Source organism: Carica papaya, chromosome 9 (assembly GCF_054855325.1).
Source record: "Carica papaya isolate Zhongbai chromosome 9, ASM5485532v1, whole genome shotgun sequence".
NCBI lineage: Eukaryota > Viridiplantae > Streptophyta > Magnoliopsida > Brassicales > Caricaceae > Carica > Carica papaya.
Genome location: NC_142317.1, coordinates 6,569,007 through 6,596,541, shown reverse-complemented (window position 1 = coordinate 6,596,541; position 27,535 = coordinate 6,569,007). Strand labels below are relative to the sequence as shown.

The following is a 27,535-nucleotide window of genomic DNA, read 5'->3' as shown; positions in this document are numbered from 1 at the left end:
GATGAAGTTTAACAGAAACAAAAAGGGAAGATAAAATAGGAGAAAGCTTATCCTTTATATGCATGATTTGTTTTGTTTGGATCATTATTATCATCTGCTAATATTTTTTCTTCTTGGTTCTTTGATATTTTTATTTCTCGAAATTTTTGTACTTAATAGATCTTCTCAATCGTAATTATAAAATAAAATTTAATGTGAAATTTTTTGAGACATGATTTTATGTTACTTAGTATTTTATTTTACTTAGATTAATAAGATTTGGCTAAAAATTTAATATGATTTAGTTGGTCCACAAACTTATGTATATATACACACACACTAATTAAAGACCAAAATAATACTGATCTCCAATGTAGTAGAGAAGGTTATTTAGAATGGAGAGGGCTCACAGTACAAAATTGGGAATCACATTTCATTAATCGACGAGGAAAATGACATCTTTAACCTCTAAACTAATACTAATCAGCTAGTAAGCACCAATGGGCTTTGGAGGTACCCAAGACTACACTAATTATCTACTAAGCACCAATGGGTTTTGGGTCCATTGGATTCCATGGGTAGGTACCCTTGTCATTCAGATTCAAAAACTTCGCCTTTCTATCATCTGATATAATACCATCTGAATTAGGGTTCAAAAATTAACAAATTTAAAAAAAAAAAATATATATATATATATCATTTGTTATTGGCCATTGATGACCTCATTTGGGTTAGTGTTGCTTGTCTGCGAATTAGGGTTAGAGGGTCCATTAAGTGTAAGTCCCAAAGGGTCTGATCTTGTAGAAGATGATATTGAAGTTGCAGGCCCAGCTGAGATTGGGCCAAGGAGACCCAACGGTTGAGTACCCACACCTCCAGTACTACCAACGTTCCATAAGCTTTGGGCCAGCTGGACATAACTTGTTGGTATACCATAATTCATTACACTCACAAATGGAGATGGCAAGGGCATCAATATCTTGCCTCCATTTCTCTGCATACCCAAAAATGTATCAGATCATATAATCACATGTTCTAGGATACCCAGAATCAGATAATCTTATTTGGGCTATATAATATATATATGTACGTACCCTGTAATTTGAAACAGCAGAAGCTGGAATCAGAGGGAGGAGTGGGAAATGTGTTGGCACTGGAACTGATGGACTATTACTAGCCTGTGAGATTATTACAAAGAAACAGTTACATGTATAGCCACAAAGTTGCTCATGAAAGAGTGCATATACATATACATATGTATATATGTGCTTCCTGATTTTGATTTTACCTGCTGTGTAACTCCGACTCCATTAGCTGATTGCATGGAATTTGCTCCTGCATTAGCCGCTTCCATAACTGGCATTCCTTGTGGCAGAGTTTCTGGATTTCCATTCGAGAAATCTTCAATTTTGGATTTCTATAAATACATATATAACGCTGAGTTAGCCATGCACATAAATAAAACTTGAATATGAACTCATTAATCTAATCACTCTGTTTTTTTTTTATTAAGGAAATTAATTTAGAATTAGGAATTATGAGAGGGATTACAGATTGTTCAAGGGTGATATCGAAGACGCTTGTTCTTCGCTTTCTCTTATCTATGGAAGCCAGTCTGAGAAAATATTTCTGGGCATGGCTAGCAATCTGGGTTGGTGTTCTGGTGTTGACAAATTTCTTTGAAATTCCAATCCAGTCACCTTTCCCCATCTTTTCCAAACCAGCTAGAAATAAACGATGCTCCTCCTCACTCCATGGATTTCCTGAAATATTTTTTCCAAACATGAAATCGTGTGTCACAAGAAAATTATGCCAGAATCTTTAATCAATCAAGGTTTCCATTTTTACATCAAACAAATTTGTTACCCACAACCAGTTTTGGTAATTTCATCAGTAGATGAACTAATTATTCTTGAATTTTTTTAATCAAACATTTAATGGTTAAGTTCAGATTTTACAGGATGAGATTGTAATCGAATTAGTTAAAAATATGTCTCTGTTTTGCGTTCTTGAAAGACTGAAGAAAATTTATAAAACTAATTATCTGCTTTTTGTCAAAATTAAAAGAAAACAGACGATCAAAAGGAAAAGATCAATGTGGTTTCAAAATCAAAGAACCTACAAAACAAACTATGAGGGAACCAAAGATCACCCTCCAAGCTGATTTTCTATACATGAAAGTTACAAAAGGAAAAGATTTAGATCCGGCAAGAACAGAAAAAGAAGGAAAAAAAAGAAAAAACTTAATAGAACATCAAAAAACTTGAAAATAATAAATATAACAAGAACCTGGATCTTCATTCTGGAAAAATCTTTATTTATTTGCTTTTCATCCTTGAAAACAAAAACCCAAAAGCACGATTTCTTTTGGAAACCAGAGATGGATTCAGAGAACAGAGAAGGGGGAAGATTAGAATAAACCAGTTGGAAGCCCTAAATCATTCACTTCATCTCATCTCTCAATTTTTTTGCGCTCTGTTTTTCTGGGTGTGAATACTCTCATCCTCCCTCTCAGAATCGAAAAAATACATATGAAAAGGAAACCGACCCATAATAATTTGAAGTATATATTATACATACCCTTCTTTCTTTCTGTACTTTTCTGGGAAATAATTTGGGTGTCTGAGGAATACCCTGAATCAGCAGCTTCATGTTTGTCGGCGAGAGGTTGCAGATCCCCCAAGCTCCGACTTTTCTTGACAATGGCGGGTTCTTTATTTTCCAATATATCCACACCAAATAGCCTGAAAGAACTCTTGTCACCGCCATTGCCATTGCAAGTCCTTGAGTTGTGACCATTTAGCCCACAATGACCGCACTTCCTTGCTGACTCTTTCACCATCTCTGTCGCCTGTAATTTTTCTCACAGTGCAGAGAAGATGAAAGATATGCCAGAACGGAAACCTAATCCAATCTGTTTAATTTCCCTGTACCGAACGTCTTTGTGCACATATATATATATATATACACAGATTTCGTTTCTTATACTGGAGCAGATTTTGTTTCCTATAACGGAGCAGTCGGACGTGATCGGGAATATCTTCTTTATACTCTGATTTTCCTGATTAGACATTCTTTATATATTTGGGAAAAGTATGTGTCCCAGAATTTGGAAAATAAATATCTATTATTTACTGTCATAACTTAACTATGAAATTTTGATACAGTTAATTTTTTTTTTTTATTAATAGCATAATTATTGAAATCTATAAATATCTACTGAATTTATAAACACGCCTTGTGTTCAATATACACTATTTTTTCCTTAAACCAATTTTTTAAAAGATAAAAGTATCCTAATTAATTATTTTCTATTTTTTTTAATTTCCTTAAAACAAAGTTACCCAGAATTTACTTTTCTTTTTCCTTTTATCAATAATAAATTTTTATTCTTTCCGGATTTTAATTTATCCCCTTTTTTCTCTTGTAATTTATTAATTTCATTTATTAAGACATTATTTAATTGTAAATTTTTTTTCTCTTATTATGCCTCACTAGCTATATGGTCCGGTACTCATTAATACTTTCTTTTAAAAATAACTCTCTTGAATAAAAAATTTAAAATCCCATTTACTTTTTTAATTATATATATATATATATTTTGCTAAATTGACATACCGATTATATACTAAAATATATAATCACTGAAAATAAACATATATAATTTAAAAATGATAAATAAAATAAGTTTGTGAATATACAAACTTCATTCCTCAAGAAATTTAAAAAAAAAAAGAAGTGAGAAGCAAGTGATTTTTATTCTTTTCAATCTTGTACATATACATATATATATATATATCATATTTTTATATTATTCTTCAAGCAAATTTGGACCAAATTAGGACCTCGTTGAGATACATATATGAGGGTCTTTTCCATATATCAATATATCAGTATTATATATATATATATGCTGCTCCGATATATATACTGAAAATTAAAAGTAGAAAAAAGATTTATTTATATACCAAGACGATAAGTTACATTCTGAAGAACAGAAAAGAAAAAACATAATTTAAACTTGGCATGAAACATAGATGCAAATTACCAAAGGCGACGAAACATGCAGAAAGAAAATGGCTCCATGAACTGCAGTGACATAAACGATAATTAAACTAGTCGTTATGAAATTAAAAAACAAAAGCAAACACCTTTAGTTAATTCTTTCTCTTGTCAATCCAGCAGCTTAGAAATCCACTCAAGGTGGCTCAAGTCTAAATCCGATCCATCTGAACTCCCCTTCTCTTTGATCTTCAGTCCGCTCAAGCTCCTCAAGAAGTCGCCTGGAACCTCCTCCTTCATCGGCATCTTCACTGGCCCCGGTGCTCGGCTCATCAGCATTCTCCCCTGCGAAGAACCCACCTGCACTGGCCGCCTTATCACCTCATCTCCGCCGTACATTCTCCCCCTGTACGTCACCTGGCACTTGTACTTGGTCTCCGACCTCAGCTGCTGGGGCGTGTGTGCGAAGAAACACACCTTCCGCTGGCAGAACCTGCCTGCATTGCATGCGCGAGTGCGGTATCGAGCCGGGTGCAGCCAGTACTCGAACACGCCGTGCGCGAAGTCGCAGGTTTCACCGCGGTAGCATCTGCCGTTGCGGAAGGCGGGGCATGCGACGGCGCAGTAGCTGAGTTTGCGGGGGTCACGGCGCTGCGCTTTCTCGCCACGGTGCGCGTAAGGGCATTCGGTCCAGTCGTGGCTGCGCATCCTCGGACATCGCTTGATCTTGTAGGCGAACATGCGGAACTCGTCGGAGCCATAGATTGCCTCGTCTATGGCATCATTATACTGCGTCGGGTTCATGGTTAGCCCTGCTTCTATTTCTTGCTGTTCGTCACTGTGATCGCACAACTTCTTCAGATTATACCCATTGAACATTTTCAATCAAACTGCTGTTTGTGAATACAATTACGTAAGAAAGATGGAAACTTTAATCGAGGAGGAGTGATTTCATAACGACGCTGCAGAAAGAGTAGATGAAGAGAAGGAAAACGAGGAGAAACTCCATTGGAGAGAAAAGAGAGGATGGAGAGAACTGGGTGAGGGAAGAAGGGAAGCTGGTGAATTTATAGAGGGGAAAGTGGAGGTGGTGGATGAGTTAAAGTAACCAAGGTGAGTTACTTTGCGGAGCTCAATCCTTCACCGGCCCTTAGCTAACGGTAACGGACGTCTGCTTGGGTGAGCTGAAGTTTAATCTCTTGACATAGGACATGGAGTACCTGTGTCATCCAGGTGTTAACACCTTCCTTCTGCAAACAACGATGTGCCCGTTTGTTGTTAGCCATTTGGCAAAGTCCTATACACATATATATATATATTTATATTTATATCGCTATTCTTTTCTCTTAAAGAGAAAACCATTTTTTTCTAAACCTCTAATCTGTCTTAGCAATCAAATAGAATGTTAAAAAATAGGCTGCTAATTCATTATAGACGAAGAAGAAGATGAATCTATGCGCGCGCGCGCACACACACACATATATATAGACTGAGTGAGTAATTTGATTCAGAGGGGCACAAAGTACTCGTGCTTTTAAATCTTTTTAATTGTACTTTTAGGTCATATTGGTAATAAATTATTAATTCAAGAATCTAGTATACACTTGATTTAACTATAGTATGACGAAAATTGAATTAAGATAATAAAAAGATTTAGCCACATGTATATACAATATTAATTTAATGCCAAATTGCAACTTGATGAATTTGATTTGCTTTTCCCCTCCCTATTTATATAGATATATATATATATATATATATTAGTATTTTGAAATATGAATCAATCTAGATTTGACATAGAAATATTACTAAATTAAATTAAGTTAAAGTTCATAAACTCATGACTTGTCCAACTCGAACTGACTCTATTAATGTATATTTTACCAGAATATAAAAAATTAAGTTTTTGTATAAAGAGAAAGTTATTATAGTTTATGGTTGTCAAATAAAAAATGAGAGAAACCATGAGATGATAAAAGGAGAACAAAAATGATAAAATAAAATAAGATATGGTCGAATCAGGTTGAGTTTTCAAAAGAACCTGAATTATCTAAAAGAATTTGAAATTATTAAACTAACCCTACTTCAAAAGAAAACAACTTGCAAGCAGGGTTGAATTTATCAAAACTTACCTTAAACCTAGTTAACTGCTATCTCTAAAGGATTTTTTTTGTAAGAGAAAAAGACATTTATTACTAACAGATAGTTGTATCAACATTATGACTTGAACTAAATCTAGCCAGTTTCTTTTAGCTAGTTTAAAGTAAATGAAAGAACAAGAATTATGTAAGCATTAATAACATCTCACTAACAGTCGTCAGTTTTAGAAGCACTTTCTAGTATCCGCTTTAAAGAGATTTTAGCTAGCGTGCTTGACAAATAAGATGACTTTTATTTCTTATTTACTAAAGTAATCTTTTTGACATTTCCTTTCAGGTAACGACAACATTGAGTTTTTGGCAGAGAAAGATTTGACATTCAAGCAAGCCACTAGTGGTGTGGTATATAGTGGGTTTAGTACACCATACCAAAACGGCTCCGAAACAAACAAAAAGTGTGTTCCACAATAAGATTTTATGGATAACTAACATCCTTAAAAAAACTATTGAGTATCTCAATTAGGATGTTCTCCATGACCTATGGATGGGGTCAAAGTGTCTTTTGTCTCAGATAGATTTAAGTTTTTTTTTAAAAAAAATTATGAAAGACAGAAAACCATTGTTGATTAAAAAGTAATTATACACCACTACCACAATAAATACATATATAAATTGAGATCATATTACATCCCAAATTAGGTGTGGAATAGGCTAGAACCAAGGACAAAAACTTTACACAAATGGCCTATATTGATTTGTATCAACATACTTCTTGAAAGGGGTGACCCATTCCTATTTCTATAAGATGTTTCTATGAGAGTGCCATCATCATCCCTCAAGAAATTGAATTTGTATCATGTTATATGTGACTTCTTGCTTTTTTAGTTGTAAGAGTCGCTCTATTCTTATTTTTTAAAATGCATAACCTAAAAATATGATGACCTAATTTTTAATAAATTAGGTTTAAAAGGGAAAATGAGCTTTTCTCTTACCTTTATAAAATATATGGTTTATAAAATGATGAAAATATGACTAAAAAGATGCACAAATGGTGTAATAGTTATAAATTAAAAGAGTTTTAAGTATTATAAAAAAAGTAGTTGTGAATAGAGAAAGTTTTACCATTAATAGTATAGGATAAATTATTGAATAAAGAGGTCATATTGATAAAGATAATAGAAGACACATGAGATTTAAGAGTAATGCTTCCAAGTGACTCAAAGAAAAGAGTGCTAAAATGAAAAGGGAGGACTAGAGAAGAGCGAGACATGAAAATTTCACGAAGGGAATAGAGGAAGAAATATCTCAAATCCTTTGAAGCAAATAGTTACATATGACAATAAATGTCAAATTTTATTGAAGCAAAAATTAAGAAAGGCTTAAGCATTTAAGAAGCTTGTTGTGCCTTTTTAGGAAGGGTTAAAAAGAATAATGGGCATGAACAACGAACGACTACTAATAGCTTTTGCATTAAGAAAAGATATTGAGTAAACAATAGGCTCTTTAGCTCATTTTTGAATCAATTTGTCATAGTTTTCATCGATGATATCTTGGTCTACTCTAAGAGTAAAGAGGAACATCTTTCGTATCTAGCTCAAATTTTGCAGATTCTTAGAGAAAAGAAATTGTATATGAAGTTAAGTAAGTGTGGTTTTTGGCTCGATCAGGTTGCCTTCCTGGGACATGTAATATCAAAATATGGTGTACTAGTAGATCCTCGCAAAATTGAGACCGTGTTAACTTAGGAACGACCTACCACGGCCAAGGGTATTAGAGAATTTTTAGGATAAACTGGGTATTACCATAGGTTTGTGAAGGGATTCTCCAAGATTGCAGCTCCTCTTACTCGACTTACCAAAAAAGACGTCAAGTTCGAATGGGATGAAACATGCAAGAGAAGTTTCATAAACCTCAAGCAACGGTTGCCACAACTCTTGTACTAGCTTTACCGAATGAGACTGGTGGGCATACAATATATAGTGATGCTTCTTATAAGGGATTGTGGTGTGTTTTATTTTGATACAGCATGGACAGGTCATAACGTATGAGTTTAGACAACTGAAGACACACGAACAGAATTACCCCACTCCTGACTTAGAGCTCACTACGATTATCTACGCCTTGAAACTCTAACATCATTATTTATACGGTGAAACATTTGAGATCTATATTGATCATAAAAATTTAAAATATATTTTCACTCAGAAAGATATCAACATACACCAAAGGTGGTGGATAGAACAACTAAAAGATTATGACTGTAAAATCTTGTATCATCCAGGCAAGGGTAATGTCGTAGTAGATGCACTTAACAGGAAGAATGTAGTTACACTGACTCGTATGATGGTGTCTGAGTCGAAGCTTTTAGAGGCTGTGCAGGAAATTCAACTTCATGATCAGGCTGAAGGTGTTTACTTGACCAGTTTAAATGTCCAACTTGCGATCCTACAACAGGTCAGAGATGCTCAGTTGACTGATTTTATATTATAGGCCATTATGAGAGACACAGGATAAGGTTTGAGGTCAGGGTTCAGAGTGTCGGATGATGGGTTACTTAGATTTAATGACAAGGTGTGTGTTCCCAATAACGATGAATTAAAGAAAGATATTTTGACTGAGGCTCACTGCTACAAATTCACCATTATCAGGGTAGTACTAAAATGAATCAGCATTTAAGACCTCAATTTTGGTGGAATGGTATGAAAAGAGACATCACTAAGTATGTTTCTAAATGCCTCACTTGTCAGCAGGTGAAAGCAGGACAACAGTGTCCTGGTGGACCCCTCTAACCCTTGTTGATTCCCAAGTGAAAATGGAAATCCATCACCATGGACTTTGTGATTGGATTACCTAGGACCTGAGCAGACTATGATGTTATATGGGTGATCGTGGATAGGTTAATCAAGTCCTCCCACTTCCTGGCATGAAGGTGAAGGTGACAAACTCTTTGGATAAGTTAGGTAGAACTTATGTCCGCAAGATCATAAGACTACATGGGATTCCAGTTTTAGTGATATCTGATAGAGATCCTAGATTTACCTCTAGATTTTGGACAAGCTTTCAGCGAGCCATGGGCACCCAATTATCCTTCAGCATTGATTTTTATCTTCAAACATTTGGGAAATCAAAGAGAACCATTTGCATATTGGAGGATATGCTACGAGCATGTGTTTTAGATTTTGATGGATCTTGGGACGACTATTTGTCATTGATAGAATTTTCTTATTACAACAGCTACCAGACAAGCATTAGTATGGCCCCCCATGAAGCGTTGTATGGCCAACCTGGTAGATCACCAATCTGTTGGGAAGAAGTTAGAGAAAGAAAGTTAATTGACCCAGAGTTGGTAGACAAAACTACTGTAAAGATTGCTAAAACATGAAGAACATTCAGGTAGCCCAGAGTAAACAAAAAAATTATGCAGATAACTGAAGAAGGGACCTTGAATTCGAGGTAGGTGATCATGTTTTTCTGAAGGTCACGTCTCTCAAAGGCATTAATAGATTCGGGAAGAAAGAAAAACTAAGCCCTCGATTTATTGGCCCATTTGAGGTTTTAGAGATAATTGGAGCAACCGCTTACCGACTAACATTACCCCCAGAGCTATCTCAAGTTCACAACATATTCCATGTATCAATTCTATGAAATTACAATCCTGATCTATCTCATGTGATACCTTACAGGCCTCTTTCAATTCAGAAGGATTTATCCTATGAAGAATTTTCTGTCATTGTCTTGGACCAGAAGGAGAAGGTGCTTCAGAATAGAGTAATTCCCCTAGTCAAGGTCTTGCGGCAGAACCATACTCAAGTGGAAGCCACTTAGGAGCTAGAAACAGAATTTTGAGATAAGTATCCCCATCTATTTAATGTTTTATAATTTATATTAACTTTATGTAATGATATTTTATATTAAATATTTTCTAAGGATGAGGGATTGTAACATACCCAAAACGACGTCGTTTGGGAAAACCCCAAAACTGTGTCGTTTTACGTAAGAAAAAAAAACCATATGCGTTCACCTCTGGTCGAAAAAGGTGAAGAGGCAGAGGTGTACTATTGAAAAATGAGGGCAAGAGACTGACACGATGGGGAAAAAGAATCATGCAGGACTCCTCCTGCCCATCCTTATAAAAACAAAGGGAGAGAAGTCGATCAGTGTAGAAAGAGACAAAGAGAGAGAAAAAGAGAGAGAGAGAGAGAGAGAGAGAGAGAGAGAGAGAGAGAGAGAGAGAGAGGGAGAGAGAGAGTAAAATAGAGGGAGAAGGCCGCGACTACCGTCAGTTGGCAGCCGAGAAAGGAGAGGAGGAAGGAAAAGAGGAAAAAGGAGGAAGAAAGGGTGGTGTGCGCGTGGCAGTGCGCAGGAGAAGGGGACGATTTGTGTGATGATTCGGGGTGCGTTTGGTCATTCTGCGGCTCCATTCGGTGCGATTTCAAAAAATTTGTGTTGGATCCGAGGGTGCGAGGCAGTCTGCTGTGAATTTTGGCCAATCTGCAGCAGCGATCGGCAGCGAGCGGCAGCACGTGGTGGTTCGGTGGCTACACGTGTGGAGGCGCACGGACTTCTGCTGGTTGCGTGCGGTTAGTTATAGGGACCCAGTTTGACTAGGTGAGTTCAAAAAATCCTATTTACTGTTTTAGATTTAAGGTTTATTAATCTTATTTAATTTTAATACAACAAATTATGTATCCAGTTTATAATTACGAATAAGTGCAGACACGAGTGTTTGAAATTAGGGGATAACCAACTCGTTATTAATCCAATACGGATATCACTATAACAGGTTGATCTTGTACATCAGAGATAATTTCACGAACTAAATTTGGACAGAAATTATGTAAGTGTATAAGTGCTTACAAATATAGTTTAATCTTTCTAAGATATTAAAACTGTGATATTTAATAATTGGTGATTAGGTACATGATTCCAACGAGATTTTTCTACTGATTGTTGTGTTTTTATTTATGTTCACTACTGAAATTGTTGATGAATTATTTTGCCATATTTTGATAACTGAATTTGTGTATATACTAGTTAGTATGTAATTGGGAGTATATTAAGAATATTTAGAAGAGTTTAGGTTGATGAATGATTACAGTATGCGTGTTATAGGTATAGAATATATTAAATGATAAAAATTAAAAAATTTATTAGTGAGATGAAAACTATAGATAGACAATAAAAGATTTAGAAAACTAATTTAACTGGTATCATCGAGGGGTGGGTGTGTGTAGCCTTTTGGCATGTGACTATGGTGAACTCTACTCATGGATACGACTTTAGTTAGACATGGCGAAGCAATAAGAACTGTGAACTAAATACTATGTACTGCAAACTATAAATTGTGAACTGAACTATAATTGATTCATGTGGTAAAGGGGATCCTTACTGCTCTTATTGATACCGACGAAAATAGCATCGTGTGGTAAAACTATTTTAATAAGATATAAACTGATAGAAATAGATAAGAAATTATATATAACGTTTATGATACTGAAACATTAAATTAGTATCTACTGAACTGCTTACTGTCTAAATCATGATACTGAATACTGAATTATGTTATTTATTAAATTGTTTATGCCCTGAGTTATGATACTAAGATGATGGATTTTGAATATTTACAGAATAAACTGATTTGTAAGATTTGTTGAATAAATTAGGGTATAGATATCATGTGTTTTCTAAAGTAAAGAGAAAAGTATTTTGAACCATCTTCGTCGGAAGTTTTATATTTTCTACCAACTTGAACAGATTATCCTATTATTTATCGGTTAGTTACATTCTTACTGAGCATATTAAGCTCACCCTATTTATTATTCATCTCTTCCATATTAAGATATTCAGAACTCCGCTCCTAAATAGTGAAAGACTTGCGAGGAGATAGTTCAATTTTTATTTTAATTTGAATCGTACTTAATGTCAATCATTTCCTTTTTAATGAGTATTTATTTTAAAGGTTACACATGTTTTACGGATACCGGACATTTTGAGCTAAGTTTGCGAGAGATGTACTTATTATTAATTTAAAATTTATTACACAAAGTATTTTTATAGATTATCTTATCATGATAGTGCGTGCGGTTAGGACTCTGGATAGAAGTTCAGGCTGTCACAATTAATCCCAAGATCCTTAAAATTTATTCTTTATGAAGCCATTCTCTTTATTAAGAAATTGAGTAATGTCACTTATTGGTTTATATAAACAAAGTTAAACATTAATATAATCCTATGAAAATATTCTAATCGAGAGTCAAACAGTAATCGTGATATCTCATATCAATATCTTGACATGTAAATCATCTACTCGTAAAACTACCATGCTTGTTTGGGTTTTATATCATTGAACTTATATGTTAATTACTTTCTCTATTAAACCTAGTTTTCTACTTCTAGCCTTTAATTTCCAAAACTCATTATCTCTATTTATCCTGTTTTATATAATATCAACTTCTTTTAGTGCCAAGACAATTTCATCTTATAAACAATCCTAAATATGCTTGATTTTTTAGATTTATGATTGATATATAAGCTAATGTTATGGTAACTTGAATTTAAACCTTATTGGAGAAGGTTTTGAATTAAGAAATCCTTAATGGATAAGGTTTTAAGTTCAAGTCTCCCATCAAAAAGCATTTCTTCTCTCCTCCATACACCAATATAGACATATACTTAGGCTATGCAATAAACAAAAAAAAGAAAAGAGAAAGTAAGAATATTTCGAGTCTTCTATCTGAGTTTAGTTGTGTAAGTGTTCTTTCTATTACTGAGTATAATAAACGTGTGTCAATTGTAATTTATATATTGGATTCTTTATTCATTATAAACCTATTTGGTTGTCAACAAGTCAAGCTTTAAAGTTTGTTGTCCATCCTTATTGATTCAATATCGAGAGCTTTTCCCATCATATAGTATCAGTTACTAGGGAAGCATTACAGAATGCTTACAACAAAAATCAAATTCTTGTTTTCAAGTAATACTGTTGTGAAAGATTAGAATGTGGATTAGTTCTCAAAACACTTAAAATTCATCTTTGGAAGGGATTGATATTGGGATCATATGTGCTCTTAAAGTTAAATTTCTAATAGAAATATTGGCCTCGTATACATTTTTTCTATCTTCATAATGCAAATATTTGCTAAATCTCTCACTAAAATAAACATGATTATGAATCTTCTAGTTTAATGCAATTAGGAGATTTCTATTATTAATTATTTATGGAAAAAATAAACTTAACTATGCATGTAACTAAATGTATGTATGAGTGCGTATATGGCGTGCACTTGTGAAACTATAGCATAAGTGAAACCTGGCAGCCCACCCAGGCCCAGAGTTTGACCATTTCTAGCCCTAAAAGGAAATTACCCTTTTTTTCATTTCCCTAGTAGGCCATAACAGTGGGAGAAGTAAACTCACCAGGTGTGGTAAACATTAAAGCAAACTTCGATACAAAAGGTACCTACTTTAAACTCACCATTTAAAGGTAAAAGAGAAGAGAAAAAGGACTGATTTTAAGCTTAGGGGCCAGAATGCAGTAGGGTGTTCAAACCACATGTTAGACCTAAATAGAATTAGGACCTCTTTTCATAATACATCTTTAGGGCATCAAATTAACTGATAGCTGTTTATGATTCACTTTTGTATAAATTATTCATCATCTAGTATCAGTGTCATTCCTGATGATAATCGTGAGGTTTTAATCACCGTAAATATTGCTTGTTAAAATTCTACTAAAGCTCTTTGCTTACAATTACCCAACTTAACGAGCTTAATTATAGTTTAAAGAAGTTTGTGTAAGAATGTTATTCACGTGATTCATCCAAGAAGCTCATATGTTTAATCTTTCTTTTCGTAGTGCAACCACTGAATACAATTCAACCCGAAGGATGCTAGGGACATCCCTCATAGTATGCCATTTTCCTGGGCTAAAGACTTGAGGTGCCCTTATACATAGTCTTTTCACTATTGTCTGGTGTATTTTAGTACTTATGGGCTGAGTGAACAACTTAATGCTTCTTTGATGACTAAACCGTGTCTTGGATTTCCATTTGTATGCTTCTATCTTGTGCCCTATGGTGAGATTTTACATCCTTCATCTCATTTCAATAATTCTATTCTTATTTTTTTTTCTAAAGCTATATATACAGGTATAACGTAAATAATGGATACCTAATATATTAGAACAATTATATGATGAAAGTGACTAACCACATTTTATCTAGAATCATTTAGTTTAATTTATAACAAATTATCTCTTTTATATACATAGATACCATATAAAAAGATATTATCTTTATTTGCATTTAAATATGATAAAAAATAGTTGACTGATATACAACATTTAAGCATTGTACTGTGTGATGAAATAGTTAAGAATAAAGTAAAAATATACCCACTCACAATAAATTAAGGAATTAGGGAATGGTATTATGGGAAGGAGGGAGAGAGAGAGAGAGAGGGTTCTACCCCTATTATTTTTGTAAACAATAGATTCAAAAGAGCATTTAATGAATTTTTGAACGAAAAGAATGTTTATTACTTTACTATTTCTTCCAAAATAAACTGAGAATAAAAATTTTATATTATCAATTGATTGATTTGATTTATTAAAGAAGTTACTATTCTGGTTTAAGTTTTTCGCAATGTATTTTATTAATTGTACCAAGTAGGATGTGATATTAATTGAATGGAATAAAAGTGTATGTCCTTAACATGTATATCAAATATATGTCAACTTTAATAAATACTTTTTGGTTAAAAGCAAAATGGTTCTCCTATGCCCTTCTTTTTTTTTTTTTTTTCCATAACTTAACCTTCTCTCCTCATTTTTTCTTTTTTCTTTTCTTTTTGCTGTCTCCACTTGATCAGTCTATTTTCATCAAATTCAACATTACTTGTTTATTAATTTATAACAAAATAACGTAGAAATTATGAAAATAAAATGACGAGTCAAAAAATAATAATAAAATAAAAATAAAAGTGATATAATGATGATGGGATGGGTAATCATAAAGGAGTATATATATATATATATATATATATATTAAATATAGAATAAAATATTGGGTAATATTCAGATATCTATGAAATAATTCTCCAATAGATTTAACGAAACCGAATTGGAAACTCGTGTTTGCAACAGTTTAGAGAAGAAAAAAGAAATCAACGGAGATTTGTACATACAACGCCGTGTGAAAACTTTAAAAAGGTGACACGTGGCAGTGCATGGACCCCAGGATTTGATTGCGTAGAGGGCGAGCCCACATGTGAAACGTGACAAGACGTTACATGAGACGTCGTCGAGAGGACGTGGATGAAGCACGTGCGGAGTCACACGTGTAAGTTGATAAGCAGAAAGACTTATTAGACGACAAAGAATATGTGTCGCGAGTCATTGTCGGTGATCCTTAAAATCCGCGACCGTTTTCTGCAGCTCCTGAGTAAATGACAAAACTCACAAACTAACTTCACGTTCTAATCGAGTAGTTGAGCACTCTAAAACTCTCTTCTTCCATTTTTTTTTTTTTAAATTTCTAATAAATAAATTTAAATAACTAATTCTCTTCTAAAAAAAGCTTTACATTTCGTTTTTTTTTCTTCTACAAAAAAGTTTTTGAAAAATCGAATATTATTTTAGATAAAAATATCCCATGAATTTTTTTTGTAATAATATAATAATCAAAATATTACCTTTCTTATGAATTCAATTGTCTATATTTTTGAAAAACTAATATTTAGCATAAATTAAATTTGAGTTCACTTTAAATTTTAATTTCATAAAAAATAAATAAAAGAAAATATAGATAATATAGAAATTTAAAAAATAAATTTTTAATTTCAAGTTAATTTTTTATCCAATTCAAATTATATGTTTTATTTATTTATTTACATATGAAATAATAAATCTAGTGGTCATAAAATTAAAAAATGAGGGTAATTGTATATAAATTATGATTTGTTTTTATATATTAAATAATTAAAATATAAAAATCGAACATGGTTGAACAAAACGAAATAAAATTATTAAATTAATTTTTAATGTTTAATTATTGGGCTTGACTTAATTATTGAAATAACAAGTAAAAAATAAGATAAAAGATTTCTAACCCTCTTGTTTGGTATGGAGTTTACCAACATCTCCTTACCACTCATTTGAATTCTGAATATGGTTTGATTTTGAGGATATCTATTTTTTAGGACAGTTTTCTCTTTCTTTTTATATTTTTAAGATTTTCATGTATTGTAATTTGACTGTTCATATTTAACTTAAGAAGTTCTTTTTATTTTAGACCTTTTTTGTAATACCCGAGTTCGAAATTTAATTCGGGATCAATTTTAATATTTTAAATATATAAAAAAATTTATTTTTAAATTAATTTATTTTAATTTTTGTTGAATTTATGGAAAAAATAGGTTAGAGATAAGACTGAAAATAATTTAAGAAAAAATGGGTTAAAATTTGGGTTCAATTGATATTTTTAAAAGAAAAATTAGAAATTGGAGGATAGAGTGCAAATAAAAAAAAAATGTTACGTAGGACCGCCCAGTCAGCATCCCTGATGAATCGGAGCACGTTGCATGGTAAGGCACGTTGACATCAGTGCCACATGGACGATCCGCGTGTCCTACGATCGAATTGCCCAGGATCGATCTCGCACGCGTGTACAATCCGAATTTATTTCTCTTTTAAACATGATCACACAGTCGAAATCAAATCGTGATGAACGATCCAGATTCATTTTCTTCTTAAACATGATTGTACGGTCAGAATCAAATGCGATGAACGGTACATATTCGTTTTCTCTTTAGGTAAAATCGAACGGTCGAGATCAAACGTGATAAACAACCTAGATTAAAGCGAGATGGATATAAATACTTTGCATCACACTGAACCCAAACCCTAGCCACCAGCCTTCCGCCGAAGAAGAAGAACCAGTCGCTGGAGAAGGGAGTCGATCACCAACCGCCGCCGCACCGGAGCCACCTCCGACTGTCAAAAAGGTAAAAATTCTCCTACCCACTCGGAATTTGATTCTGAGCACCCCTATGGCCATATCAGAGTAAAACAAACGGCGAGTGAGCCGAAAACCGCGAGCAAAGCCCGGCAGTAGTGCCGCGGGCAAAACTCGCAACCTCCTCCGATGAGCCCCTTCTTGTTTTCTGTTTCGTATGCTTTTTTCACCGTTGTGTTCACCGTTCTGTTTTCTACAGGTTGACTAAAGAAAAAATCTCAGCCGCGAAGGAGAGCCGATAGAGCCACCACACCTGAAAAACCCCACCATATGTAAGTTTCCGTTTTCTGATTTTTTTCAGCCAACCGAGACCCCTTAATATATTTTTTCGTAGGGATATGTATAAAATCGGCCAAAAATAGCCAGGCTGAGACAAACCGCCACCATAGGCGGTGGTGCCATCGTCGGAGAACAGCGGTGCGGCCGTGCCAAAACTTCGAAATTGGCTAGAAAAGATTTGTAACACCGATTTTAGATTTTTTTTGGGGTATTTTTAAGTACTTGAAGTATGTTTTAATCTTTACAAGAAAATTCAGGAAACCCGGGGATCGCCAGTAGGCGCAGTATAAAGTTTGGTATTTTGGAGATCGATTCAGGTAATGATCTCTCACCTTTTTATCCGTTACAGCAAATTGAAGCTTAATAATTAATAATTGTGTATTTTTATGAAAAATTAGATAACCCTAAAAATAATTACAGGTCACTAGTGGAGTTAGAACCAGTTAGTTCACAGTCGTTTTGATTTTCTGTTTATTTTTCTGTATTGCTGATATACTGTGTGTAACTTAATTGATAGTTTTTAGTGTCTTTTTGGTTATTTTGTTATTTTGTTATTTTGTTATTTGTTTCCCCTGCATTGCATGCCGGTATTTCGGTTATTAGTTATTTAGCTGTTAGACTATATTGTTGTATAAATAAATTCTGCGTATAAAATGAGATATGGTTATTGCATGGTTACTTGTTATGCTGATAAAAATTTATATGGAAAAGACTTACTGGGTACCCAGAAAAGGACATACGGATCCGGTATACAGGAAACCCTACCGTGAACGTTACCTCAGTTGGACGGGACTGAAAAGTCCTTTACCAGTAAAGTTTTGGAGATATGGTTCACCTTCATACCGGACGGGATATCGAGGTGGTAGAATATTTGGTATCTATTATCGGACGGGGTATGAGGATGGTCGGTTAATTGTTTAATTGGATATTGGGTTCACGAGTAGGAAGACATCCCTATGGACCCTTAGGGGTACCGATAAGCGAGAAAAAATATAAAATGATCATTCTTGTTATCTTCTATGTGATAAATAATAGTACATGAATATGAGTTTTCATAAGTTATTGTTCGAAAAGACTTGTTACACAATATAGAATAAATAGATTTTTTTATAGTAAATGAATTTATATTAAATTAAGAGCTCCATTGGTTATTTTTTTTTTATTTTTACCAATCTTTAGTTTTCTGTATCTGTGATTAGTGTGATATTTTTACTGGGCTAGTACAGCTTACCCCTTCATTAGCTATTTCAGATCAAGAGAACCAAGATCCAAATCCCGATCAACAAAAGGGTTGTGAATAGTTCATCACCCGAACTCCCTTTAAGAGATAGTAAAGGTCGTCCCAAGATTGCTTAGTTATTTGTCTTTCGTTTATTTCTTTGATTTTCATTTGTTCTTTTAGAATATACATTCTCGTAATCCTATTGGGCATTCTAAAATATTGTGTAAGGAATGTAAATCCTAACTCGAGTATTTCGCTTCCACATTTAATTGATGACTTTATTTCCATTTAAGTTCTGGACCTTTATAGTTGGTATCAGAGTCGCGTTCCTCAGAACTATACCTTACACAAATACTTAAAAATACCAAATACAAACTATCGTCCAACCCTTCCTTATGAAAAATAAGCACAAAGATATAAGGAGATGAGGTCCTTTACTGGACAGGACAGCCCGAGATGGGTCGCTTCGAGAGGATGTCGATTGCCATTTTGAAATTTTAGAGAGATTCATGTCTGTCCAGTAGGTCAGGGAAGAGAGGAGGGAACTATCTAACTATCCACCACTTCTACAATATGAGCCTCTCCTACAATGAGAGGATTTAACGCCACCTCGATGCAACCCTACTCCTCCATCGTATCATCCGACACCGTCACAATACAATTCGAAGCCCCCACTGTATCATCCGACACTGTTACAAGGTCACCCAGTCCCTCCTCAGTAATATATGGCCCCTCTTCCACTGGACTCAGTTTCACCCATAATGGACGTGATAGAGATTGACACGGGGGACTCTGATGTATTTTTAAGAATAAACTGGTTAGCAACGTATCACGCCACCGTGAATTGTTTCTACGAGAAAAATTGTATCTAAGCCTCCTAACGAAGAATCATTTACAAGCTAATAAAAGTTTTGAATATTATTCTTTCATAATGATTTCTTTATTACATAGCACTTTAACTCGATTATTTTCTCTACACTAGACAAACTTAAGAAAAAAATTTATATTCAAGAGATCTCAGTAGTCCGAGACTTTCCGAATATGTTTTCTGAAGAAATTTACAGACTACTAACGAACAGGAAAGTTGAGTTCACCATAGACCTTCAGCTTGGCACGCAGCCTATCTTAGTTTTTCCTTACCGCATGAGTCATGTTGAGATGGAAGAGTTGAAGAAACAGATCAATGAATTGCAGGATAGTAGGTTCATCTGATATAATATGTACCCTTGGGATGCTAGACTCATATTTGAAATGAAGGAGAATGAGACATTAATGTTATGTATTGACTACAAGAGGCTGAACATGGTCACAATCAAGAAAAAGTACCCCCTCCCCAAGATCGATGGCCTTTTTGATCAGTTGCAGGGTGCTCAGGTCTTCTCCAAAATACACCTGTGTTCAAGTTACCATCAAGTATAGATCAAGGCAGAAGATATTCCCAAAACCGTTTTTCGAACCAGATACAGACACTATGAGTTTCTGGTCATGCTATTTGGACTAACTAATGCATCAACTATTTTTATGGATTTGATTAACAAGGTTTTCAGGCAATTCCTGGATCAATTTGTTATTGTTTTTATCGGATATCTTGATTTATTTAAAAAGCAGAGAGGAACATGCTCACTATCTGACTCAAGATTTGTAGGTTCTTTGAGAAGAGAAGTTGTATGCAAAGTTGAGTAAGTGTGGGTTCTGACTCGAGCAGACTACATATGGAGTGTCAATAAACCCAAAAAAGTTAAACTAGTGATTGGTTGGAAGAAATTGACATCGGTCAAGGAGATTCATAACTTTTTGTGAATGGTAGATTATTATCGCAAGTTTGTAGAATGATTTTCTAGCCTATCTGCTCCTTTGACCTGGCTCACAAAGAAGAATGTTAAGTTTGAGTAGAACGATGACTGTGAAAGGAGCTTTTCAAGACTAAAGAAGCAGTTGACTACTGTACTTGTGTTAGCCTTACCGAGTGGGATAGATGGATACACAGCTTATAGTGATACATCCTACTTGGGGTTAGGTTATGTTCTGATACATCATGGGAATGTCATAACTTATAGGTCTAGGCAGTTGAAAAGTCATGAGAAAAACTATCACACCCATGGCTTCGAACTTGTCGCGATTATCCACACCTTGAAGACTTTGCGTCATTACTTGTATAAGGAGACTTTTTAAATCTATGTTGACCATAAAATGTTGAAATACATATTCACTCAAAAGGATCTCAACACTCATCAGAGACGATTGATAGAACTCATCAAGGACTACAATTATAATATTTTGTATCACCCGGGTAATGGCAATGTAGTAGTCGATGCACTCAATAAAAAAAGTGCAGGTAGGTTAGCTCACATAATGGTTTCAGAATGCAGGGTAATAGGGGCCGCACAACAGTTACGACTTCAGGACCTGAAGATAGTTATATGTTTGGTCCACCTGACTGTTCAATCTGAGTTGATCCAAAGAATAAATGAAGCTTAATTCGTTGATTTCACCCTAGTAGCTCTCAGAAAAGATGCAGAACAGAGAGTAAATTCAAAATTTCGAGTATCTGCCGATGGATTACTCAGATTTTAGGATAAGAAGTGTGTTCCATGTGACAGTGAGCTGAAAAGGGATATCATGACAGTGGCTCATAACTCAAAGTTTATCATGCATCCTGGAAGCACTAAAATGTATCAAAGTATGTGACTCCGATTTTGGTAGAACGGGATGAAAAGAGAGGTAGTCGACTTTGTTTCCAAGTATCTAGTATGTCAGTAGGTCAAGGCAGAACATCAGCACCTAGGCGGCCTACTTCAGCCATTGTCCATTTCAGAGTGGAAGTGAGAACACATCACAATAGATTTCGTGATAGGATTGTTTAGAGCACACTTGGGACATATTGGAACAAAACAAACGGTGGGTGAGCCGAAAACCACAGGCAAAACCTGCAACCTCCTCCGATGATCTCTTATTCGTTTCCTATTTTGTGTGATTTTTCTACCGTTGTGTTCGCTGTTTTGTTTTTTACAGATTGATTGAAGAAAAAATTCCAGCTGCAAAGGTGAGCCAGCGGAGCCGCCGTATCCGGAAAACCCCACCATCGGTAGATTTTCATTTTCTGATTTTTTTGGGCCAACTGAGGCCCCCTAACGTGTTTTTTTCACAGGAAACTCAGGGACCACCAGTATGTGCAATAGAAAGTTCGGTGTTTCGGACACCGATTCAAGTAAGGATCCCTCACTCTTTTCTCCATTACAGCAAATTGAAGCTTAATAATTAAAAATTGTGTCTTTATGAAAAATTAGAGAACCCTAAAAATAATTACAGGTCACTAGTGGAGGCAGAACTGGTTAGTTTACAGTCATTTTGATTTCCTGTTTATTTTTCTGTATTGCATATATTTGTTTACTTTTATACTGTGTGTAACTCAATTGATGATTTTTAGGGTCTTTTTGGTTATTTTGTTATTTGTTTCTCCTACATTACATGTCGGTATTCTGGTCATTAGTTATTTAGCTGCATTAAACTATATTATTGTCTAAATGAACTCTGAGTATAAAATGAGATATGGTTATTGCATGGTTGGTTGTTATGGTGATGGAAATCTGTATGAAAAAAATTTACTAGGTACCCGAGAAAGAGCGTACGAACCCAGTACATAGGGAACCTTACCGTGAACGTTACCTCAGTCGGACGGGGCTGGGAAGTCTCTTACCAGTAAGGTTTAGGAGAGATGATTCACCTTCATCTCCGACGGGGTATCGAGGTGGTGGAATATTTAGTATCCATTACTGGACGGGGTATGGAAACGACTGGTTAATTGTTTAATTGGATATTGGGTTTACGAGTAAAAGGACATCCCTATGGATCCTAGAGATACCGATAAGCGAAAAAAATATAAAATGATCATTCTTGTTATCTTCTATGTGATAAATAATAGTACATGAATTTGAGTTTTTATAAGTTAGTATTGGAAAAGACTTATTACACAATATAGAATAAGTAGTTTTCTTTATAGTAAATAAATTTACATTAAATTAAGGGATTCATTAATTGTTTTTCTGATTTTTACCAATTTTTAGTTTTTCATATCTTTTATTAGCGTGATATTCTTACTAGGTTAGTGTAACTCATCCATTCATTAACTATTTCATATCAAGAGGACCAAGATCCAGATCCCAATCAATAAGGAAGTTACGAATAGTTCACTACCTCGACTCCCTTCAAGAGCTAGTAAATGTCGTCCCAAGATTGCTTAGTTATTTGTCATTCATTTATTTCTTTAATTTTCGTTTGTTCTTTTAGAATGGACATTCCCACAACTCTATTAGCCATTGTAAAGTATTGTGTAAGGAATGTAAACTCTAACTTGATTATTTCGCTTTCGTATTTAATTTATGACTTTATTTTCATTTAAGTTACGAGCCTTTACATTATTAGATAATTAATAAATTATTATTATATTTGTTACAAGTTGGTTGTTGTTTTAATGCTTTAAGCATTTTTTCTTTTAAAAAAAAATTAAAAGTCAATAACTCTAACTAATCTAAATGGCTCAACCAATTAAAGAGACTGATTTAGTTTAATTGATTCAGTTTAACTAATAGTTCAATTTTTTATTTTATTAGTTTTATTTTTATTCTAAAATTTTCTAACCTGACCTAACCAATACTCATCCCTAATCAACTCTATGCCTCGCTTTCACTAAATTTTTAACCCATATATGCAAAATTGGTCATTGAATTCGTGCCTTCCACTCTGTATAATCAAATCTCAAATACATTTCTTTCACTGGATTTTTGATGAGGTGATATGATTATGGCAACAAAAATACTTTAGCATGATATATGTCATAAAAAAAATACCACAATACTGAGTCTTTTTCATGCATCATCTCACGTGCACTTTTTGTATCGAAATATACTTGGTCTTATCAATGACTCTTTGATAAGAAATTGTTAGGGAGAAGTGGGTGATAAGAAATTGTTCGCCTAGATCTTGTAGAGGAGACTACAACCAAAATAGTTAAGATCATGAAGAACATCCAGACAGCTCAGAGCAGGTAGAAGAGTTATGCGGACACCCGAATGAGGGATTTAGAATTTGAGGAAGGTAATCGAGTGTTCCTCAAGGTCACCCCTTTCAATGAAATCAGTAGGTTTGGCAAGAGTGGAAAACTAAATCTTTAGTTTTTGAAAGTAAAATTAGAAACTGGGGGTCAGAGTGCAAATTAAAAAAATTTTGTCACGTAAGACCGCCCACTCATTGTAGCACTCGGAAAGGAGGGGAAAAAAAAAAAAAGGCGGCCACGTCAGCAGCCACGTCAGCAGGCCCGGTCAGCAGTCCCGGCCAACCAGGGCCTGCCACGTGGCAAGACCGCGTCACTCCAAAAGGAGCCACGTTGGCGATCCGCGTGGGTGCGATCCGACGGCCCAGATCAATCGCGCGATCGGATGGCCCAGATTCAATCAAAAACGAACGGCCCAGATTAAAACGAAATGAACGGCTGTGATCAAAAGGCAAGGGGTTATAAATAGAACCCCCACACCAGACCACAAACCCTAGCCGCCAGCCGCTCGCCGGAGAAGACGAACCAGAGGCCGACCGCCGCCACCCGCCGCCACTCGCCGCCGCACCGGGGAAATTTCCGACCGCCGATCGAGGTAAATTTCATACCCCCGACTCGTTTTTCCCCACTGATTCCTCCTATGGCCAAATCGAAGCCGAAATCCCGGCCAAACGGCCGGAATACGCGGCCGAAGCCCAGCGGCGCCGCCGCGCCCCCTCTCGGTTTTTGCCTCCGACGAGGCCCTTCCTGGCCTCTGTTCGATGCAATTTTTATATCACCGTGATCACCTTCCTTTTCTCTACAGGTTGACCGGAGCCGAATCATCAAAACACGAACCTCGCCGGAGAGCCGCCGCACCCGAGAGCGCCGCCGCCGGTAAGCTCCGTTTTTCCGTGATTTTTTGGCCCCCCGAGGGCCCTAGGGTTGTTTTCTGACAAGGACCAATGCGAGTGTGGCCGAATTCGGCCGAAAACGGCCGAAAACAGCCAACCCGAGGCGACTCGCCGCCGCCAGCGGCGGCGCCGTCGCCGGAGCACGGCGGAGCCGCCGTGCCGGAGTTGCGATTTGGGCCGAAAGAGGCCCTGGGCCTAATTTGGATTTTTTTTGGAACACGTGCAGGTACTGTTAGTGTGTTTCAGTTTCCCGAAAAAAAATTCAGGGAAAATTAGGGACGGCCTGCAGGCGCACTGTGAATCGTATTCGGATCTCGAAAACAAGTAAGGACCCCTCACCCTATTTCCTATCACGGTATTAAAGTTCAAAATGATAAAACGGTATTTCTTGAATTAACGAATGTGTGAAATTGCTTAAGGTAGCTAATGGAGCCCGAGTCTAGTGTGATTGGTGATTTACTGTTATTTGGCCTGTTTACAGCTTTAAATGCAAAATGAGGTTTGATGTGTTCATTTTACAGATTTGTGTGCATATACTACGTTTTTATTAATCATGGGTTGAATGACTGAAAAACTGATACTGTATGTTGTCTGTTTGGCATGAATTACTGTTTGCTTGTTTGTATGTTAATTGATGATGCTGATTGAGGAAAAGGAAAATGAAAGATTGTGTAGACTGATAATTGTATTATGGGGGTCAGCCTGACTAGATATCCTGGGAGATGGTGGACGGATCGGGTCCGTAGGGAACCCTACCGGGATTGTGGTCTCACATGCCGGACGGGGTATGGAGATCTTACGGTTTTGGCGCCCATACCGGACGGGGTATGGAGACGGCCCGTTTCACCCTCATACCGGACGGGGTATTGAGGTTTATGGTTTTGGCGCTCATACCGGACGGGGTATGGGGACGGCCCGTTTCACCCTCATACCGGACGGGGTATTGAGGTTCATGGTTTTGGCGCCCATACCGGACGGGGTATGGGGACGGCCCTGGAAACTGATTATGAATGTTAAAGGTTAACGGGTAGCGGAACCCCTATGGACCCCCACGGATACTAGTAGGCTGGTAAATGAGAAAAGAGATATGTTGTACAATGATTGAATTACAAGAGGCGTGATAAGTGTTATGTTTTACAGCTTATATTATTCAATGATTATGATAATGTTATTGTTTTTCTTATATTGTTTTCATAAATTCCACCCAGGTAAGTGGATGGTAAAGGTTTTCATGTTAATAAACGAGTTTGTTGTAAATTATGCTCCATTGGTCTTTTTGTATTTTTCTACCCACCTTTACCTCCGTGACGGTGAGATATCGTGATGTTCTTACTGGGCTAGTGTAGCTCATTCCTTAATTAACCATTTCAGATCAGGAAGACATGGTTCCCGAGCCCGTTCCGCAGGAGGACGACGAATGGGATGCCTAGAGACTCTGTAGTCATACGCATAGTTTTATTTTCGAGTTTCTTTCTTAGTTAGTTTAATCTTTTATATTTTAAGTACGTTTTTTGGTTTTTCGTGTAAGGGATGTTAACTGAAATTTTGATCTCGCTTCCGCATTCGATATATTTAAATACTCATTTCTTTTTGAGTATTTCCGGGGTTGTTACACTCATCAACCCTGATGAATCGAAGCACGCCGCGTGGCAAGGCACGCTGCATCGGTGCCATACAGGATACCACTCGGGCGATCCATGTGCCCCGCAATCAAAAGACCCAGGATCGATTATGCGAGTGTGGACGGCCCAGATTTGTTTCTCCTTTAAATGGCAACAAAAATACTTTAGCATGATATATGTCATAAAAAAAATACCACAATACTGAGTCTTTTTCATGCATCATCTCACGTGCACTTTTTGTACCGAAATATACTTCTTAACATGATCTTATCAATGGCTCTTTGAAAGTTAATAAAGTTCATTAAATGTAATAAAAATTTATATTTTACCGAGAAAAAGACTAAAACCCAGAATTGTTGTTACAAATCAAATTGTTATTACAATTAATTCAATTTAATACTAATATAATTCAAATTATACATATAATTTAATAGTTAATTAAATGGTTAATATATTCATTATCTATAAGAATTTGTGAGTTGGAAGTAACTTATACTCCTAATTATATTCTCATTTAAAAATTATTTATGTAAATGTTATAATTATTATTTATGTACCACTTTATAATTAATATATGAATTTAGTAAAGAACAAATTTTTATAAATAACTTATAACTAATCAATCAAAAATAATTTTACAATTTATCCAAAATCATCAACGAATAGTGTAAAATAATTAAAAAAAAAATCATAAGAATTGAATTGCGTAAGTAAAAAATAACACAAACTAAATCATAAGACTTGATAGTAAACAACAGGATATCATGCAAGTCTTTTGATTCTAATTAAGATTACATCTACTTGGATATTTTAATCAGTTACTGTCTTTCGTTAATTTAGATAATGGTACAAGCCATTTAACTTTTGTTATTTTCAGAAAATAATTATACTCACAAAAATCATCGCACATATATATATATATGCTATTTGCTTTAAAAGCAAACTTCCTTTTTTCTTTCACTTATACTGGCTCATTAAAATTTCTTGGTTCACGAATATTTGTTATTTATGATGTTCTGAATCTTACTGTTCATATTAATCAACGACTCTCAACTGTAACCAAAAAAAGAATTCAATTCACAATTTGAGAATTAGAAGAATCATTAAAACTTGATTTGACAATATGAGAATAAGATGTTACCAGAGGAAATTACGTACAAGGCAATATAAAAAAGGATACACATTTAATTTTCTTCTAGACATTAATGGCTTCTTCTGTAAATTTAACATTTCTCATTGGGTAGTGAGACACCATTTATTTTTTGGATTTTTTAAACTACGAAAATAACACACCAAAAATAGAAAACTAACAAAAAAAGAAATCCATCATCATCTGAATTTTGATTGCAGTCTTGGATATTCTGTTTGGTCAGGTCA

The 27,535-nt window shown here is 35.2% G+C and overlaps 2 protein-coding genes across 2 annotated transcripts; both read right to left on the bottom strand.

The window, feature by feature from the left end:
- Nucleotides 1-385: 385 nt before the first annotated feature.
- On the bottom strand, nucleotides 386-3,082 carry LOC110820381 (putative transcription factor At5g61620). Its single transcript, XM_022049829.2, has 5 exons — nucleotides 2,560-3,082; nucleotides 1,531-1,742; nucleotides 1,268-1,396; nucleotides 1,074-1,157; nucleotides 386-973 (listed from the first exon to the last, which is right to left on the bottom strand). Exons 1-5 carry the CDS (start codon nucleotides 2,819-2,821, stop codon nucleotides 683-685), a joined length of 978 nt encoding a protein of 325 aa, XP_021905521.1. The 5' UTR covers nucleotides 2,822-3,082; the 3' UTR covers nucleotides 386-682.
- Nucleotides 3,083-4,152: 1,070 nt separating this feature from the next.
- PEI1 (Zinc finger C-x8-C-x5-C-x3-H type family protein) lies at nucleotides 4,153-5,267 on the bottom strand. Its single transcript, XM_022049828.2, has 2 exons — nucleotides 5,202-5,267; nucleotides 4,153-4,836 (listed from the first exon to the last, which is right to left on the bottom strand). The coding sequence occupies exons 1-2, from the start codon at nucleotides 5,265-5,267 to the stop codon at nucleotides 4,153-4,155; spliced, it is 750 nt and encodes a 249-aa protein (XP_021905520.2).
- Nucleotides 5,268-27,535: the final 22,268 nt, after the last annotated feature.

Coding starts and splice junctions, on each gene's coding strand:
- LOC110820381 (XM_022049829.2), bottom strand. CDS start 2,821: ATGGTGAAAGAGTCAGCAAGGAAGTGCGGTCATTGTGGGCTAAATGGT. Junction 1,397..1,530: donor ATATCACCCTTGAACAATCT/GTAATCCCTCTC, acceptor ATGTATTTATAG/AAATCCAAAATTGAAGATTT. Junction 1,158..1,267: donor GAGTCGGAGTTACACAGCAG/GTAAAATCAAAA, acceptor ATAATCTCACAG/GCTAGTAATAGTCCATCAGT.
- PEI1 (XM_022049828.2), bottom strand. CDS start 5,267: ATGGCTAACAACAAACGGGCACATCGTTGTTTGCAGAAGGAAGGTGTT. Junction 4,837..5,201: donor TTAACACCTGGATGACACAG/GTACTCCATGTC, acceptor TATAATCTGAAG/AAGTTGTGCGATCACAGTGA.